This window comes from Schistocerca nitens, chromosome 2, assembly GCF_023898315.1.
Source record: "Schistocerca nitens isolate TAMUIC-IGC-003100 chromosome 2, iqSchNite1.1, whole genome shotgun sequence".
In the NCBI taxonomy this organism is placed as follows: Eukaryota; Metazoa; Arthropoda; class Insecta; order Orthoptera; family Acrididae; genus Schistocerca; species Schistocerca nitens.
Window position 1 is genome coordinate 557,091,855 of NC_064615.1, and position 20,400 is coordinate 557,112,254.

A 20,400-nucleotide genomic window follows, 5' to 3' on the forward strand; every position below is an offset into this window, starting at 1 on the left:
CACGGGATACATGCAGACGTGCATTGTCCTGTTGGAACAGCAAGTTCCCTTGCCGGTCTAGGAATGGTAGAACGATGGGTTCGATGACGGTTTGGATGTACCGTGCACGATTCAGTGTCCCCTCGACATCACCAGTGGTGTATGGCCAGTGTAGGAGATCGCTCCCCACACCATGATGCCGGGTGTTGGCCCTGTGTGCCTCGGTCGTATGCAGTCCTGATTGTGGCGCTCACCTGCACGGTGCCAAACACGCATACGACCATCATTGGCACCAAGGCAGAAGCGACTCTCATCGCTGAAGACGACACGTCTCCATTCGTCCCTCCATTCACGCCTGTCGCGACACCACTGGAGGCGGGCTGCACGATGTTGGGGCGTGAGCGGAAGACGGCCTAACGGTGTGCGGGACCGTAGCCCAGCTTCATGGAGACGGTTGCGAATGGTCCTCGCCGATACCCCGGGAGCAACAGTGTCCCTAATTTGCTGGGAAGTGGCGGTGCGGTCCCCTACGGCACTGCGTAGGATCCTACGGTCTTGGCGTGCATCCATGCGTCGCTGCGGTCCGGTCCCAGGTCGACGGGCACGTGCACCTTCCGCCGACCACTGGTGACAACATCGATGTACTGTGGAGACCTCACGCCCCATGTGTTGAGCAATTCGGCGGTACGTCCACCCGGCCTCCCGCATGCCCACTATACGCCCTCGCTCAAAGTCTGTCAACTGCACATACGGTTCACGTCCACGCTGTCGCGGCATGCTACCAGTGTTAAAGACTGCGATGGAACTCCGTATGCCACGGCAAACTGGCTGACACTGACGGGGGCGGTGCACAAATGCTGCGCAGCTAGCGCCATTCGACGGCCAACACTGCGGTTCCTGGTGTGTCCGCTGTGCCGTGCGTGTGATCATTGCTTGTACAGCCCTCTCGCAGTGTCCGGAGCAAGTATGGTGGGTCTGACACACCGGTGTCAATGTGTTCTTTTTTCCATTTCCAGGAGTGTAATTCCCTCAGCATCACCCGATTTAATTTGACTACAATCCATTATCGTCGTTTTGCTTTTGTTGATGTTCATCTTATATCCTCCTTTCAAGACACTGTCCATTCCGTTCAACTGCTCTTCCAAGTCCTTTGCTGTCTCTGACAGAATTACAATGTCATCGGCGAACCTCAAAGTTTTTACTTCTTCTCCATGAATTTTAATACCTACTCTGAATTTTTCTTTTGCTTCCTTTACTGCTTGCTCAATATACAGATTGAATAACATCGGGGATAAGCTACAACCCTGTCTCACTCCTTTCCCAACCACTGCTTCCCTTTCATGCCCCTCCACTCTTATAACTGCCATCTGCTTTCTGTATATATTGTAAATAGCCTTTCGCTCCCTGTATTTTACCCCTACCACCTTCAGAATTTGAAAGAGAGTATTCCAGTTAACAATGTCAAAAGCTTTCTCTAAGTCTACAAATGCTAGAAACGTAGGTTTGCCTTTTCTTAATCTTTCTTCTAAGATAAGTCGTAAGGTTAGTATTGCCTCACGTGTTCCAACATTTCTACGGAATCCAAACTGATCTTCCCAGAGGTCCGCTTCTACCAGTTTTTCCATTCGTCTGTAAAGAATTCACGTTAGTATTTTGCAGCTGTGACTTATTAAACTGATAGTTCGGTAATTTTCACATCTGTCAACACCTGCTTTCTTTGGGATTGGAATTATTATATTCTTCTTGAAGTCTGAGGGTATTTCACCTGTCTCATACATCTTGCTCACCAGATGGTAGAGTTTTGTCAGGACTGGCTCTCCCAAGGCCGTCAGTAGTTCTAATGGAATGTTGTCTACTCCCGGGGCCTTGTTCCGACTTAGGTCTTTCAGTGCTCTGTCAAACTCTTCACGCAGTATCTTATCTCCCATTTTGTTTTCATTTACATCCTCTTCCATTTCCATAATATTGTCCTCAAGCTCATCGCCCTTGTATAAACCCTCTATATACTCCTTCCACCTTTCTGCCTTCCCTTCTTTGCTTAGAACTGGGTTTCCATCTGAGTTCTTGATATTCATACAAGTGGTTCTCTTCTCTCCAAAGGTCTCTTTAATTTTCCTGTTGGCAGTATCTATCTTACCCCTAGTGAGACAAGCCTCTACATCCTTACATTTGTCCTCTAGCCATCCCTGCTTAGCCATTTTGCACTTCCTGTCGATCTCATTTTTGAGACGTTTGTATTCCTTTTTGCCTGCTTCATTTACTGCATTTTTATGTTTTCTCCTTTCATCAATTAAATTCAATATTTCTTCTGTTACCCAAGGATTTCTATTAGCCCTCGTCTTTTTACCTACTTGATTGTCTGCTGCCTTCACAACTTCATCCCTCAGAGCTACCCATTCTTCTTCTACTGTATTTCTTCCCCCATTCCTGTCAATTGTTCCCTTATGCTCTCCCTGAAACTCTCTACAACCTCTGGTTCTTTCAGTTTATCCAGGTCCCATCTCCTTAAATTCCCACCTTTTTTGCAGTTTCTTGTTTCAATCTGCAGTTCATAACCAATAGATTGTGGTCAGAATCCACATCTGCCCCTGGAAATGTCTTACAATTTAAAACCTGGTTCCTAAATCTCTGTCTTACCATTATATAATCTATCTGATACCTTTTAGTATCTCCAGGATTCTTCCAGGTATACAACCTTCTTTTATGATTCTTGAACCAAGTGTTAGCTATGATTAAGTCATGCTCTGTGCAAAATTCTACAAGGCGGCTTCCTCTTTCATTTCTTCCCCCCAATCCATATTCTCCTACTATGTTTACTTCTCCCCCTTTTCCTACTGACGAATTCCAGTCACCCATGACTATTAAATTTTCGTCTCCCTTCACTACCTGAATAATTTCTTTTATCTCGTCATACATTTCATCTATTTCTTCATCATCTGCAGAGCTAGTTGGCATATAAACTTGTACTGCTGTAGTAGGCATGGGCTTTGTGTCTATCTTGGCCACAATAATGCGTTCACTATGCTGTTTGTAGTAGCTAACCCGCACTCCTATTTTTTTATTCATTATTAAACCTACTCCTGCATTACCCCTATTTGATTTTGTATTTATAACCCTGTAATCACCTGACCAAAAGTCTTGTTCCTCCTGCCACCGAACTTCACTAATTCCCACTATATCTAACTTTAACCTATCCATTTCCCTTTTTAAATTTTCTAACCTACCTGCCCGATTAAGGGATCTGACATTCCACGCTCCGATCCGTAGAACGCCAGTTTTCTTTCTCCTGATAACGACGTCCTCTTGAGTAGTCCCCGCCCGGAGATCCGAATGGGGGACTATTTTACCTCCGGAATATTTTACCCAAGAGGACGCCATCATCATTTAATCATACAGTAAAGCTGCATTTCCTCGGGAAAAATTACGGCTGTAGTTTCCCCTTGCTTTCAGCCGTTCGCAGTACCAGCACAGCAAGGCCGTTTTGGTTAATGTTACAAGGCCAGATCAGTCCATCATCCAGACTGTTCCCCTGCAACTACTGAAAAGGCTGCTGCCCCTCTTCAGGAACCACATGTTTGTCTGGCCTCTCAACAGATACCCCTCCGTTGTGGTTGCACCTACGGTACGGCCATCTGTATCGCTGAGGCGCACAAGCCTCCCCACCAACGGCAAGGTCCATGGTTCAGGCGTGAGGAAGTTCAGCCTATTTTATTGTAAAACAACAGAGAAGCTTCTCAAATGGCATTGATAACACCCCAAGACCAATAATCCAGATAATCTTACCAACAAAGAATATACACTGAAGTGACAAAGAAACTGGTACACATGTGTGCACTCAAATACAAAGATATGTAAACAAGCAGAATACGACACTGCAGTCAGCAATGCCTATAGAAGACAACAAGTGTACAGTTTGTCATCAGAAGTCATTTAACAACTGAAAATGCTATATTCTCTTTTCTCTGTGAGGTCCTGGATGGGTTAAACAAAAGGTTTCAAATGCTAGTCATATTTTTTTGATTTAACTAAGGCATTAAGTTGGACCATTATGGAATACGGGGAATAGCTCACAATTGGTTCACCTCCTACTTTAGCAACAGACTACAAAAGTTCATTATTCACAGTGTTGAGAATGCCTGTGGTGTGGGGTCTGAGTGGGGTACGGTCAAGTGAGGGGTGCCCCAGGGATCAGTGTTGGGGTCACTCCTGTTCCTTATTTATATAAATGATATGCCCTCTAGTGTTATGGGTAACTCTAAAATATTTCTGTTTGCTGATAACACTAGATTGGTAGTAAAGGTTTCAAATAGTGCAGTTCATGACGTAAGTTCATGACTTGTAGAAAATAAACTAATGCTAAATCAAAGTACAACACACAATTCAACAAAACCTGATATTTTAATTTCACAGAGTGGGTATATGATTAGTGAAACTGAACAGTTCAAATTTCTAGGTATTCAGAAAGATAGTAAACTGTTCTGAAAGGCCCACATTCAGGATCCTGCTCAAAGACTTAATGCTGCCATTTTTACTATTCAAACCGTATCCAAAGTGAGAGATCATTTGACACGAAAATTAGTCTACTTTGCTTATGTCATATGGTATATTTTGGGGGAACTCTTCCCATTCTAAAACGATATTTTTGGCTGAGAAACGGGTGGTTCGGGCAACAAGTTGTGTAAGTTCATGAACCTCTTGTCCACCCCTGTTTATGAGTCTGGGTATTTTGACACTGACCTCTCACTCCGTATATATTCCTTACTGTCATTTCTTGTTATCAACATTAGCTTATTCCCAAGAATAAACAGCTTTCACTCAGTTAATACTGGACAGAAATCAAACCTGCATTTGGATCGGACTTCCATAACTCTTGTGCAGAAAGGTGTGCAGTATACTGTTGTATCCATTTTCAGTAAGCTACCACTAGAATTCAAAAATCTTAGCAATAATCCACATACTTTCAAACTGAAACTGAAGAGTTGCCTCATGGGTCACTCATATTCTGTCAAGAAGTTCCTTAAAAATCAAGCTGATTCTTGTTGTACAGTTGGGTGTGTTTACTTAAACTTATGGCTTGACTTTTTTCAGGTTCATAAAAATTTTATTCTTATCTGTTGTTATTTTTATATTGTAATTTCATGTACTGACACATTCCATGACCTTTGAGATTTGCTCCTCAATTTGGTCCTACGGAACTTGACGTGTAAATAAATAAAAAAGTGTCTGGCGCAGTTGTTAGATTGATTAGTTGCTACAATGGCAGGTAATCAAGATTTAAGTCAGTTTGAATGTGGTTTTACAGTCGACGCACGAGGGATGGGACACAGCATCTCGGAGGTAGCTATAAAGTGGGGATTTTCCCGTATGATCATTTCATGAGTTTACCATGAATGTCAGGAATCCGGTAAAACATCAAATCTTCAACACTGCTGTGACCGGAAAAAAGATCCTGCAAGAACAGGACCCATGAAGACAAGAGAATTGTTCAACATGACACAAGTGCAACCCTTCCGTAAAATTGCTGCAGATTTCAATGCAGGGTCATCAATAAGTGTCAGGTTGTGAACCTTTCAATGAAACATCATCAATATGGGCTTTCAGAGCTGAAGGCTCACTCATGTACCCTCGATGACTGCACAACACAAAGCTTTATGCCTTGCCGGAGCCCGTCAACACCAACATTCAATTGTTAATGACTGGAAACATGTTGCCTGGGCAGACAAGTCTCATTTCAAATTGTATCGAGCAGATGGACATGTACAGGTATGGAAACGACCTCATGAATCCTTGGACCCTGCATATCAGCAGGAGACAGCTTAAGCTGGTGGAGGCTCTGTAATGGTGTGGGGCTATGCAGTTGGAGTGATATGGGACCCCTGATATGTCTATGTACAACTCCGACAGGTGACACGCACGTAAGCATCCTGTCTGATCACCTGCATCCATTCATATCCATTGTGCATTCCAACAGACTTGGGCAATTCCAGCAGGACAATGTGTCACCCCACACATCCAGAATTGCTACACAGCGGCTCCAGGAACACTCTTCTGAATTTAAACACTTCCGCTGCCCACCAAACTCCCAAGACATGAACATTATTGAGCATATCTGGGATGCCTTGCAACGTGCTGTTCAGAAGAGATCTCCAAACCCCTTGTACTCTTACAGATTTATAGACAGCCCTGCAGGATTCATGGTGTCAATTCTCTCTAGCACTAGTTCAGGCATTAGTCAAGTCAATGTCACATTGTGTTGCAGCACTTCTGTGTGCTCGCGAGAGGCCTACACGATATTAGGCAGATGTACCAGTTTCTTTGGCTCTTCAGTGTATTACTACAACCTTAAATTGTGTAATAATGGCTTGGCTCCACATAAGACAGATACATAGATGTTCTGACATTATTAATACCTATTGTATTTCTTCAGGATGACATCAAAAAAGCAAGCGTTTCACATAAAAAAGAAATATAGCATTTGTGATAAAATTATCAGTTCGGGACAAGGAAAAAACTGGAAAATTGTGAACATTCAAATCACAGCCATTTCTGAACTGAGTAAATTATAATAAATTATTTTCTCACTCACACTATCAGGAAGTACAAACATATTTTATTCATCTAGTGTAATCTGGAGATGTGTGAATTTCTTGTCATAGAAGTACATATTCAGCACAAGAACATGAAGAATTTTGTAAGTAACAGATATCTTGCAAATACTGTTGCATATTTCTAACCAACACAATATGCTTCATAATATCAGACCAGTACAAATAGGCAGCTTATGTCATGTGAGAGAAGACTATACATGTAGTTACCATTATCAAAAAAAGAACAGTCCTGGTTTTAAAACCACTATTTCATTGAGTATCTATGAAAATATCTTTAATTCATTTATACGATCTGATCTATAATAAATATGATACAGACTCAACAATTTTTTCATATATTTGCAACACATTTCATCTTAAACATTTGAATACATTCTCTGATGCAAATACCAATCTTGCACACAAATTATTTTTGTTAAGTATATTCAGCACCTCATTCAACAACAATTAAGAACTTCTTACAGAAGATTAATCCAACGTGTAACAGCCCTGAATCACAACCTTCACGTAGTCATATGGCAAACTAATGTGCGTAGTAAACCACGCTGTTCAGCTGTTAGATATGGCCACAACTGTGCTTCCAGCTCTTGCAAAGATTCACAGTCTTTTGACTGACAGGCCATTACCAATGACTGGAGGAGAATAAATTCATCTTCACTCAGATAATTCACTGAAACAGAATACAAATGTATGTAATACACAGTGGAAAAACAGATAAAAATTAGATATGTATTTGTAAAGACAGATCAAATTTAACATTTTACTTGTAACAAGTACATTTTGTTTCAATACAAAAAAGTGAAACAAAATAGACGGAACAATGGAACAATATTAAAACTCCATAAAAAGAAAATTTTGCTTTAAAATTAATAAGCTTTTATTTTCAAACTAAGATGTTTCCTCTACATTCTTATAATTGTTATTTCACACTATTTTCAATATACTGTTATTAAAATTTAATTCTAAAATTTACCTAATAGCAGAGGCATTCAGTCATTGACAAGCACACAAGACAAAAACTTCACTAGCTTTTGGACAATCCTTTGAGCTAAAGTTCATATGAATCTTCCCCCCCCCCCCCCAAACCACACACACACTTACCACCTTACACCTCTACAATCACACCCCTGTTCCACATTTCAATGTAACTGGACTCATTTTTATCATCAATCTCAAATTCCTCAAATTGTTGATTAATGCTGTTCTGTTTATCGAACAATATACTTCCTTGGGACAACAAATACTACAATTAGACTATTAGGAGTGAGTTTGTGTTACTGATTATGATGGATACTGTTTGCTGGATTCCCTCCCTGCTCTGTATCAGACAGTACTCCAAGCTTGTTTAATACACATTCTCTTTGATATTTCAGAATTTCTGTGACTATCAAAAGCCTGTACCTAGGGTATTATTACCTTTCAATTTACATCTATTTCCTTCCTATCAGATGGTAATATAGTTTCCCTAAAGATCAGCATTCTTTTAAGTCTTTTGCAGTTCAGAAATGTTTTGGAGGTTCTGATTCATACTGTTTTCTCTCTCTCTCTCTCTCTCTCTCTCTCTCTCTCTCTCTGTGTGTGTGTGTGTGTGTGTGTGTGTGTGTGTGTCCCTGTATTCTACTTAGTAGCTATATGCAACTATGGTTTTTTGCTTGAAACTTTTGTCTGGCCCCTGAATGCTTCTTGTTTACAATTTTTCAGACAAGTTCAATTTGTTTAATGATTTGACTATTTTCTATAATACTTCTTCATGAGTTTCATTCCACCAGAAAAGATTCTTCCTCCAGATTACCAGAACATATATTTTGATTGTTCTTGTATTCAAGATTTTATTTTCACCTATTAATGACCTCAGTATCAATCTCCTCTCCTGGTGTAATTGTTCAGTTTATGTTGACTTAATTTTTTCATTACTTTCTGTCTTCTTTCTGACATTAGACATGTGTTACTTTTTATCAGATAGGACTTGTCACGGAGATATTCCAAATCTCCTTGGAGTTAATGCAAGTGATCAGAATGTGCTCAGTTTTGGAAGTCATGCAGTTAATAAGTTATTTTCATACTAGATGTCATGAAGTACAGATTTAATTTCTCACATATCTATTCATCTCTTGTCAGTCATGTTTCTCTTGTCATGTGCTGTTACTCTTCTCATGTTTCTGAAAATTCAATAGTATTTTGTCTGATGATGAATGCATAGTTTCCACAATCAACCTTCAGAAAAACAATGTTTCCTATAATTGTAGGAGCTACATATTTCTCGGTTTACAAATGCTGTTAATTTACTATGATGTGTTTAATGCTTCCAGTTATTAATTATAGCTCACACTGGTCAGTTGCTTTCATTTCAATAACTTTACCAACAGGATCAATACTGACCTTAGTAGACCTATTGCTGCTTTGTGCCAGAAACCTTCTCCCAACCAGGCATTCCAACTCATCATTCCAAATATACAGGCTTTGCTAATAACCACCTCAAGTTCTATGTTTACCTCAGTCTTTAACACTATATGAGCATTACTGATTTCTTGATGGGATAATTTTCTCAGAAAAACTGTTCATGTAAATATGAGCCAATTTTTGAGCAGTCCTTTATTATCACTGTGCATGTAGATTTCTTTTCTTTCTCTTTCTGTACAATGTAGTTTTAGAAAATAATTGTATTTCCATTACTGCAGACCAGAAAAGCAAATTTTGTTCAAGCTCACTACAAATCAAAACACTGAGTAGTATCATTTACCAGGTACATTTCCACCAGCTTCCCATGCATACTTTTCCAACACTTGTCCCAAATCAGGAGGAAGTCGTTGGGCAGCAGGCTGAAGAATGAGTAGCAGAAGTACACGTGTCACTTCACACCTGAAGACAGAAATATGGTCACCAATAGTAGGACATTCACTTACTTTCTGGAAGTGAATAGAAAAATAAGTAAAGTCAATCTGTTCTCAACCTGAAGGTAAATTTGAATGTCACACTGCTTTACTAGGCATTGACCTACTGGAGGGAGCCCTTGCCTTCCTCAAAATCTTCGAATCTGACTTACTTGGACAATTACAGGGGATTACAAATCATGATGAAACTTGGCATTTTCAACATTTACAAATCATTGCCAGACTTGAAAGTGACAAATACTCCAAGAGAAATTAGGGATTGAACCTTGGTTCTTTGCACCGGAAGTCTACCACTGAGCCACTTAGAAATATTAATTGTATTACAAATAATGATATGAATCAACCATTATGGCAAAAAGTGTAGCCTACATATTCATTAATTCAAAGATTTTCATTGCAGTAAAATCACAACTCTTTCTCACTTTCGAGATAAATATCTGGCTGCATGCATTCTACAGTTGCTGGGCACAGACAACTGATTTTAATTTCTAAGCTACATATGACTTGCCTGTGCAGAACATCACTGTATACACCCATTGGTGGTTTACTCCCTTGATTTGCAACACGAACCATCTCACTGAATACATTCAAAGCACCGTCATAATCACCTGTAGCAAACGAATAACAAATTATCCTTACAAATTCTTTCTAAAAATCTGCATATGTGATCAGGACTTTCAATACCAAATGAGAAAACTGCAATTGCTTTATATTAGGAGCAACATTTCCAACATTTCAAATTATATTATCTCTGAAAAACCAAATTTTACAGGAGAAAGAAAAAACTAATTACTCCTAATCTGGGAAATTTTTCACAAATTAGAAAATAGGAAGTTATTGTAACTTCCTGGCAGATAAACCTGTGTGCCAAACCCAGACTCAGAACTCTAGACCTTTGCTTTTATGGGCAAGTGCTCTACCAACCGAGCTACACAACCTTTGCTTGGGTGGCTCAAACAGTATAGCACTCGCCTGTGAAAGGAAAAGGTTTCGAGTTCTGTGTCTCGGTCTGGCACACAGTTTTAGTCTGCCATAAAGTTCCATATCAGCGCACAGTCCACTGCAGAGTGAAAATTTCATCATGAAGTTAATGTGAATGAGGCTTACTTCTACAAAATTATTTTTATTATTATTGAAAAACATTATCTTTTAACATGAAATTAAATTTTTCACAAAGCCTTCTAATGTATAAAGTACCCGTATTGTCCTTCCCACTCCCAGCAGACTTCATTAGGATTTCTATCAAACTAACATATTATTGTAAATCATGTTATTATTATACAATAAAAATATTTAAAGTAACCATTTTGATACACAATTCGCAATGTCTTTCTGCTGTAGTTCTTTAATGATATGCCATATAGTTCAAATGCTTGTTTGTATTCCTTGAAGTTTCAGATTCCAGGCAGATTACATCACTTCTTGCCACAGTATTTCAGCTGACAACCATTCAGCCATCTCCAGATGAGTGTTTTGCCCTGGAGACTGCTAGTTCACATCACTAACTTTATACCAAAAATTGAAAAGGTGATGCATGGTTGGTTGGTTTGTGGGGGTTGAAAGGACCAGACTACAATGGCCATCAGTGGAGACGCATGCACAAAGGCAGCTTCTACATGAGAGACCTCTGTCAAGTTTTGGATCCTCTTCGAATATTGCTTCATCTATGGCCCACAGGAGCATGTGTAATGCTGATACTACATGCATGCTCTCTGGTGGAATGCACACTTGTGGAGTTAAAATTCAGATATCAAAATTATAAAATTAATTGCTGCTAGATGTGTCATTAGGAATAAAATGTTTTCTTTCTGATGAAATTAGCTAGACAACTTATGTCTTTGCTGAGACTTTTTGCGGGGAAGTGCTTGAATCATATTTGCAACTCCAGTGACTTTGTTAACAGAGTGAACTCACTTCTTAAGCTTCGATATCATCTCACTCTTCACTAGGGTCCTTTCATGGATTCATTATCACTCATCAGCAGTAAGTCTAAAACTGATATAACAGCACTATTTTATCATGCCCTTTGCTCAACCCACTATTTATTCAACAGTGAATATTTTGAGCAAATTTACAGTGTTGCCATAGGTAGTTTTCTGCCCCCACTGGTAGCAAACTTTTTTATGGAAAACTTTAGAGGGAGAGAGCACCTGATTCAGTAGAAATTAAAAAATTCTGGCAATATGTAGATGACAATTTTATAGTGTGGCCCCAGTGTGAAGAAGAACTGTTATGCTTTTTGCACCATCTGAATTCTATTCATGAGAAAATCAAATTTACGATGGAAGTGGAGAAGGGCAGCTGTGTGCCGTTTCTGGACATTTTTGTCAGTCAGAAAGCAGAACGATCACTGAGCATTTCACTTATCATAAGCCCACATGAACAAATCTGTATTTGTAAGTGCCTAGCTACTAGCACTCATCACAAACTATTTACATCCTTCGCACATTGTTTTGCTGGGCACATGTGTCTGGTGGAGACAGCCTTGCAAAGGAGCTGGAACACCTACAATCTGTGTTCAGCAATAATGGATATTTACCACATCCGAACAGCATAGCTTAAGGAAGAAGAAACGTGATCACCCACAATATCAAGAGGAGAAGGGGCGGTTCAAGACCAGGGTGTTCCTCCAGTACATTGGCAATATTTCATCAAAATTTGGCAGAATCTTAAGAAAACATTATATCAAAGTACTCTTCCACCCAATTATAAAGACTTGTGCTGCTCTTGGTTTGGCAAAGGACGATTTGGGATTGCGGGGGGCTCGAATCTACAGCATACCTTGCCAGTGTGGAAATGCCCACATTGGCCAGACAATACACACAGTGCATGAAAGATTCACTGAATATGATCACCACACCCGCCTTTCGCAGCTCAGTGTATCAGCCGTAGCTGAGCACTGTATCTCCACAGGACATTTCATAGATTATTCTTCCACAGAAGAGGCTGCGTTTGCTCATGTGTGCCTGCATCAGTTTTTGGTATGAAGTTATCAACGTGAAGTAGCAATCTCCAGAGCAAAACACTTACCTGAAGATGGCTGAATGGTTGCCAGCTGAAACATCATGGAAAGAAGTCTATGGAATACAGCTGCTTCACGGAATACTTTTTATATCGCAAAAATATCAAATGTCTCTTCCTTGTACTATTATTAAAACTTAATCCAAAATCTAAATATTCTCATTAAAAGTTTTTATTTAGATTATGTTTGGAACGAGCATCATATAGAATTCTCTTAAAACTTGGTTCAACCTTCTTCCTTCCTCCAAGTAACTACAAACTGATATACAAACATTTCCTCATTGCCAGTTATCACAGCAACCGAATCAATGATGATAGCTTAGGAATCTAGATCTCCTATCCTTCTCCAACAATCCCCAAAATGTTTACATAGCAAAGTATCCATATCAGTCATCTATGCTTCACTCACTCTACTGTATGGTGACTTAAGTTGATGAGGATGTTTGGTTCTTTTTTACCTCTTAAGGTTTCCTCTTAAATTATCACCTACAGCAGTTTTTTCCTCCATAAATGAAAAAGCTGTTCCCTTATATATAATATGCAAATGAAAGATAACTGACATTTTTAAAAGTTTGTCGAGAAAAAGAGTGCTTGTCAGTTTAGTCACCTGAGCAAAGTAACTATCAGCATCGTGTAGTCTTAACGTTGCACACAATATGACTTGAAACACACACTGTAGAGGACTGTATAAGATTTGAAACAACAGTTAATTTTGAGCAGCAACTGTAATTACACTGTTCATGAATACAATTTTCGACAATCTGACATCATAGCATGAATGTTCACTTTGGAAAATGTATCGAATTCAATTTTGTCCGGTGGTGGACATAATATAAATTGAAACAATCCTCCTCATATTGCAAACTAGTTTTTGAAACCATTTCACTATCTGATAAAAGATAACACATGATTCTATAGTAAAAGATTCTGAACTGACATCTCATGTGGCAAACAACTTAAAATTACACAGACACAAGGTACTGCCAGCTCTTTACTGAGTACATTAACAACAGTAGCTTGGAAAGAGATTTACAATAATCATAAAGTACTCAAGTGATTACAAAAGACACTTTTTTATTATTAGTACTTTTATCATATTTACAGGTTGAACATTCTGAGCAGTGGTGTGGTGCTTTTCGCTGTGTAGTCCCTTTTTCTTCCGTTTATGAACCATATCTACCACCAGTTGGAACGAGCAAACCAATGACTCAGTACACTGATCCACTGATTTTCAATTGTACATGCAACTTCTACTTACAATGCTTTGCTGAAATCCCTCTGCCATTATTCACACATTTCAATTTATAGTGATATAAAACACACACAAAGGAAGGAAGATAAAAGTTTAATGTTCCATTTAGTGATGAGCAGTGTAAGTGAGAGCTGAGTGCCTGTACCAAAGTTACTCAAATTTACTTTATTATTTTGCTTGTAACACTGTTACATGTCTCTTGTCACAGTTCTCAAAACAAGTTCACACATGAACTTACTGGAGGGTATCATCACCTGTAGCAACCAAACCATATTTAGAGTACTTTAGAACATGTATCACAGAAATATAGAGTGTACTAAAAATATATTTTATGCTTTTCACACCATGGTGGCGTGTGTGTGAATATGGCTTACCAGAAAAAGTGATTTTGACTTTGTGTGTGTGTGTGTGTGTGTGTGTGTGTGTGTGTGTGTGTGTGTGTGTGTGTGTGTGTGAGCGCGCGCGCGCCCATGTTTGTTTGGAGAATTTGTAAATCTAATCTCACATTACACCACAATTATGATTTTTACATGTTGTCTTCCATAAAAGAAGCAAAAATGGTGATATTTCAAATAATCTTGATTGTATTAAATGCTTTATTATGCTTAAACAAATTATCACTATAGGCTTCTAGAACACATCAATGTTATGCATGCTGTTTACTGACAATATTGACGATTACCGCCAACCTTGACTAAAGCACAGATCCTACATTACTTGGTTGTAGATCTTCGTACATTTCTGTAATCTTTGACACTACAGTCTTTGACAGTTAATCTGTACTATATGCCGTGAACCATGGACCTTGCCGTTGGTGGGGAGGCTTGCGTGCCTCAGCGATACAGATGGCCGTACCGTAGGTGCAACCACAATGGAGGGGGATCTGTTGAGAGGCCAGACAAACGTGTGGTTCCTGAAGAGGGACAGCAGCCTTTTCAGTAGTTGCAGGGGCAACAGTCAGGATGACTGTCTGATCTGGCCTTGTAACACTAACTAAAATGGCTTTGCTGTGCTGGTACTGCAAATGGCTGAAAGCAAGGGGAAACTACTGCCATAATTTTTCCCGAGGGCATGCAGCTTTACTGTATGATTAAATGATGATGGCGTCCTCTTGGCTAAAATATTCTGGAGGTAAAATAGTCCCCCATTCGGATCTCTGGGTGGGGACTACTCAAGAGGACGTCGTTATCAGGAGAAAGAAAACAGGCGTTCTACGGATCGGAGCGTGGAATGTCGGATCCCTTAATCGGGCAGGTAGGTTAGAAAATTTAAAAAGGGAAATGGATATGTTAAAGTTAGATATAGTGGGAATTAGTGAAGTTCAGTGGCAGGAGGAACAAGACTTTTGGTCAGGTGAATACAGGGTTATAAATACAAAATCAAATAGGGGTAATGCAGGAGTACGTTTAATAATGAATAAAAAAATAGGAGTGCGGGGGGTAAGCTACTACAAACAGCACAGTGAGTGTGTTATTGTGGCCAAGATAGACACGAAGCCCACGTCTACTACAGTAGTACAAGTTTATATGCCAACTAGCTCTGCAGATGACGAAGAAATGAAAGAAATTATTCAAATAGTGAAGGGAGACGAAAATTTAATAGTCATGGGTGACTGGAATTCGGTAATAGGAAACGGAAGAGAAGGAAACGTAGCAGGTGATTATGGATTGGGGGAGAGAAATGAAAGAGGAAGCCGTCTGGTAGAATTTTGCACAGAGCATAACTTAATCATAGCTGACACCTGGTTCAAGAATCACAAAAGAAGGTTGTATACAAGGAGGAACCCTGGATATACTGACAGGTTTCAGATAGATTATATAATGGAAAGAGACAGATTTAGGAACCAGGTTTTAAATTGTAAGACATTTCCAAGGGCAGACGTGGACTCTGACCACAATCTATTGGTTATGAACTGTAGATAAAAACTGAAGAAACTGCAAAAAGATGGGAATTTAAAGAGATGGGACCTGGATAAACTGACTAAACCAGAGGTTGTACAGAGTTTCAGGGAGAGTATAATGGAAAAATTGACAGGAATGGAGGAAAGAAATACAGTAGAAGAAGAATGGGTAGCTTTGAGGGATGAAGTTGTGAAGGCAGCAGAGGATCAAGTAGGTAAAAAGACGAGGGCTGGTAGAAATCTTGAGTAACAGAAGAAATATTGAATTTAATTGATGAAAGGAGAAAATATAAAAATGCAATAAATGAAGCAGGCAAAAATGAATACAAACGTCTCAAAAATGAGATCGACAGGAAATGCAAAATGGCTAAGCAGGGATGGCTAGAGGACAAATGTAAGGATGTAGAGGCTTATCTCACTAGGGGTAAGATAGATACTGCCTACAGGAAAATTAAAGAGACCTTTGGAGAGAAGAGAACCACTTGTATGAATATCAAGAACTCAGATGGAAACCCAGTTCTAAGCAAAGAAGGGAAAGCAGAAAGGTGGAAGGAGTATATAGAGGGGTCTATACAAGGGTGATGTACTTGAGGACAGTATTATGGAAATGGAAGAGGATGTAGATGAAGATGAAATGGGAGATATGATACTGCGTGAAGAGTTTGACAGAGCACTGAAAGACCTGAGTCAAAACAAGGCCCCGGGAGCAGACAACATTCCATTAGAACTACTGACGGCCTTGGGAGAGCCAGTCCAGATGAAACTCTACCATCTGGTGAGCAAGATGTATGAGACCGGCGAAATATCGTCAAACTTCAAGAAGAAGAATATAATAATTCCCATCCCAAAGAAAGCAGGTGTTGACAGATGTGAAAATTACCGAACTATCAGTTTAATAAGCCACAGCTGCAAAATACTAATGCGAATTCTTTACAGACGAATCGAAAAACTGGTAGAAGCCAACCTCGGGGAAGATCAGTTTGGATTTCGTATAAATATTGGAACACGTGAGGCAGTACTGACCTTACGACTCACCTTATAAGAAAGATTAAGGAAAGGCAAACCTACGTACCCAGCATTTGTAGACTTAGAGAAAGCTTTCAACAATGTTGACTGGAATACTCTCTTTCAAATTCTAAAGTTGGCAGGGGTAAAATACAGGGAGCAAAAGTCTATTTACAATTTGTACAGAAACCAGATGGCAGTTATAAAAGTCGATTGGCGTGAAAGGGAAGCAGTGGTTGGGAAGGGAGTGAGACAGGGTTGTAGCCTCTCCCCGATGTCATTCAATCTGTATATTGAGCAAGCAGTAAAGGAAACAAAAGAACAATTCACAGTAGGTATTAAAATCCATGGAGAAGAAATAAAAACTCTGAGGTTCGCTGATGATTTGGAAGAGCAGTTGAACGGAATGGACAATGTCTTGAAAGGAGGATATAAGATGAACATCAACAAAATCAAAATGAGGATAATGGAATGTAGTCGAATTAAGTCGGGTGATGCTGAGGGAATTAGATTAGGAAATGGGACACTTAAAGTAGTAAAGGAGTTTTGCTATTTGGGGAGCAAAATAACTGATGATGGTCGAAGTAGAGAGGATATAAAATGTAGGCTGGCAATGGCAAGGAAAGCGTTTCTGAAGAAGAGGAATTTGTTATCTAGAGTATACATTTAAGTGTCAGGAAGTCGTTTCTGAAAGTATTTGAATGGAGTGTAGCCATGTATGGAAGTGAAACATGGACGATAAATAGTTTGGACAAGAAGAGAATAGAAGCTTTCGAAATGTGGTGCTACAGAAGAATGCTGAAGATTAGATGGGTAGATCACATAAATAATGAGGAGATACTGAATAGGATTGGGGAGAAGAGGAGTTTGTGGCACAACTTGACTAGAAGAAGGGATCAGTTGGTAGGACATGTTTTGAGGCATCAAGGGATCATCAATTTAGTATTGGAGGGCAGCGTGGAGGGTAAAAATCGTAGAGGGAGCCCAAGAGATGAATACACTAAGCAGATTCAGAAGGATGTAGGTTGCAGTAGGTACTGGGAGATGAATAAGCTTGCACAGGATAGAGTAGCTCGGAGAGCTGCATCAAACCAGTCTCGGGACTGAAGACCAGAACAACAACAACAACATGCCTATGTAAGCCTGATCTTACTAGCTCTTAACAGCTAGGAGTCATCAAGTATTTTTATGGTACATAGTGTTTTGAAGGTTATTGAGCTTACACATGTTATGGAAAAAGTCTGTACTAGACACACAGCTGTATCCTGTTTGAATTTAATGTATTTTTGATCCATCAGTATTGTTGTTGTTGTTGTTGTTGTTATGGTCTTCAGTCCTGAGACTGGTTTGATGCAGTTCTCCATGGTACAGAAAAGCTGCATGCCCTCGGGAAAAACTACGGCTGTAGTTTCCCCTTGCTTTCAGCCGTTCGCAGTACCAGCACAGCAAGGCCGTTTTGGTTAGTGCTGCAAGGCCAGATCAGCTAATCATCCTGACTGTTTCCCCTGCAACTATTGAAAAGGCCGTTGCCCCTCTTCTGGAACCACATGTCCGTCTGGCCTCTCAACAGATACCCCTCCGTTGTGGTTGCACCTACGGTACGGCCATCTGTATCGCTGGGGCACACAAGCCTCCCCACCAACGGCAAGGTCCATGGTTCATGGGGGGAGGTCATCAGTATACAGCTTTGTAAGTACTTTCCTCATTTTAAAAGCTTGTCTGTGTATACTACATATGTTTTCCTGTTTTTATTATTTTATGGTCCTCCATAATAACAGTTGCTAAAATTGAAACTGGTTAAGAAGAACAGTGTATATACAGCTGGTGGATCAAAATGCTTTTATTCAAATACTCTGCCATAAACAGTTACCCACAAAAAGCTTTAATTTATTTAGTTAACCAGTCTTTGGTTTGCAAAGCCATTGTCAGACTATCTGACTGTCATCATTACAGACCAGATTATATGCATTTGCATGTTGCATATTTTTCTCCTTTTCATCGGTTATTGCATATTTTACCTAAACACTAGTGACAATGCATATTTTTGTTCTATGTTTACAATATTTTAAAAATTTAGATGGGCAGTCTCTAGCTCGATCTAGTTTTGATGTCTCACAGATTGACTGTGACCTAGAACTGTGTGCAATCGCTAACCGAGAGGCTACTGCCTAGCGAAATCATTACAGAAGAGGAACGGGAACAGGCAGACAGAGTCAATGCTCCTGTGCCCGCACACCTCGTTAATCCCCTCCGCTGTCACACCGTAAGCATCAGCAACAATTACATTAAACTACACAAGCTTTTAGTCACTCAGCCATTGTTTCAGTTTTTCTATTTATTTGTACAAAGTTGAATGTGTTTACGACATGTAGTGTATATAGTGTTGTGCGCCATGCTGGCCAAAAAAAGAAACGTCGTTTCGTGGATAGCTGATCATCTTGGAACATTTACATATGACGGAATTGTTTTATATAGTCGAGTTTGCAAGACAAACATTTTGTATAAAAAAGTTTCAAACAGACCAGAATGTCAATATGTTCCTATTGCACGAATGCAGAAGAAAGCACCACAACAACAACTTCTGCCAACAGAAGTTGCAGTAGCAGGGATTTGTCCAAAGGTAACCAAAAACGTCGATTTAACATGGATCTATGTGAAGCATTCATTGCAAGCTGTATCCCTCTTCACAAGCTTACAAATCCTATCCTCCAAGGCTTCTTGCACAAATATTGCTTAAATCATAATATACCAAATCAACATTGTGCAAAAATTACATATCGACAACTTGTGTAAATGTTCTGGAAGAAATACGCATTGAACTCAAAGACAGCGTTATCTGGATTTCAGTTGATGAAACTACAGACACTTGTGCCGTCACATTGCAAATTTTATTGTTGGTGGCTTAAAAGAAGAGCTTTCTTCTTCATATTTAGCAGCCTGCAAAGAACTTGAAAAAGTATATCGTTCTACGATCGCCAGATTAGGAAAATATTTCCAGAATCTTTGAGATATAATGGGTGCCCATGTCTTTTTATTATTTGATCTTGGATATTTCGACATTTTTCATGCATTTTAAGCATTTTTCCATGCATATTGTAAGGTTTTTATGGTGCATATAATTCGGTCTCTAATCATCATCAACAAAGTTACAATATTTGTGAACAACACTGGACACCATGTTACTCATCTAGACTGAGGCACAAACACAGTCAAAGATGACATTGTGTGTTAGTCGATATTAGTAACATCTTTTCTATTGTTGTTTGGAAATGTTGTAACTTCTTCGATGACAACAGTCAGTTCAAGTCTGATGATGAGTTTGTAAGCTGAAAACCAGTTAACTACTAAATTAATCCTGTATAACACACAAAATATTGTGCTTTTCATTTATTAGTTTGTGATAGAAGAATCAGTTAATAAATACTGTACATCAACAAATTTCAAAATCTTGAAAGCATCTAGGAATTACATACATAGAGGGGCACTGAGTAACCATAATTTTATAAACAAATAAGGAAGAAAATATAGAAGGCCATGGAAGAAATAGTTAGTAAAATACTATAATTACATGTAGAATATGTCTTTCTTCACAAATCTAATGAAAATAAAATCATACAATATGGACAACTAGTAATGGTACACCTTTTGGGCACCGAACAAATCAGACATATGAATGCACTTGCGAGTTCTAACAGCTGAACGGGCATGGTCACAGAAGCTTTCTCTGTGCAGACAAAAGTATCA

At 39.3% G+C, this 20,400-nt stretch overlaps 1 protein-coding gene across 1 annotated transcript in view; it reads right to left on the reverse strand.

Moving 5' to 3' along the window:
• Positions 1 to 6,899: 6,899 nt before the first annotated feature.
• Positions 6,900 to 20,400, reverse strand: part of LOC126236581 (40-kDa huntingtin-associated protein) — a 113,547-nt gene continuing 100,046 nt past the window's right edge. Inside the window, exons 5-7 of the mRNA XM_049945996.1 lie at positions 9,987 to 10,086; positions 9,328 to 9,446; positions 6,900 to 7,257 (exon numbers count right to left, since the gene is read on the reverse strand). Coding sequence (XP_049801953.1) covers positions 7,091 to 7,257; positions 9,328 to 9,446; positions 9,987 to 10,086 — 386 coding nt within the window. The 3' untranslated portion in view covers positions 6,900 to 7,090. The remainder of the gene's footprint in view (positions 7,258 to 9,327; positions 9,447 to 9,986; positions 10,087 to 20,400) is intronic.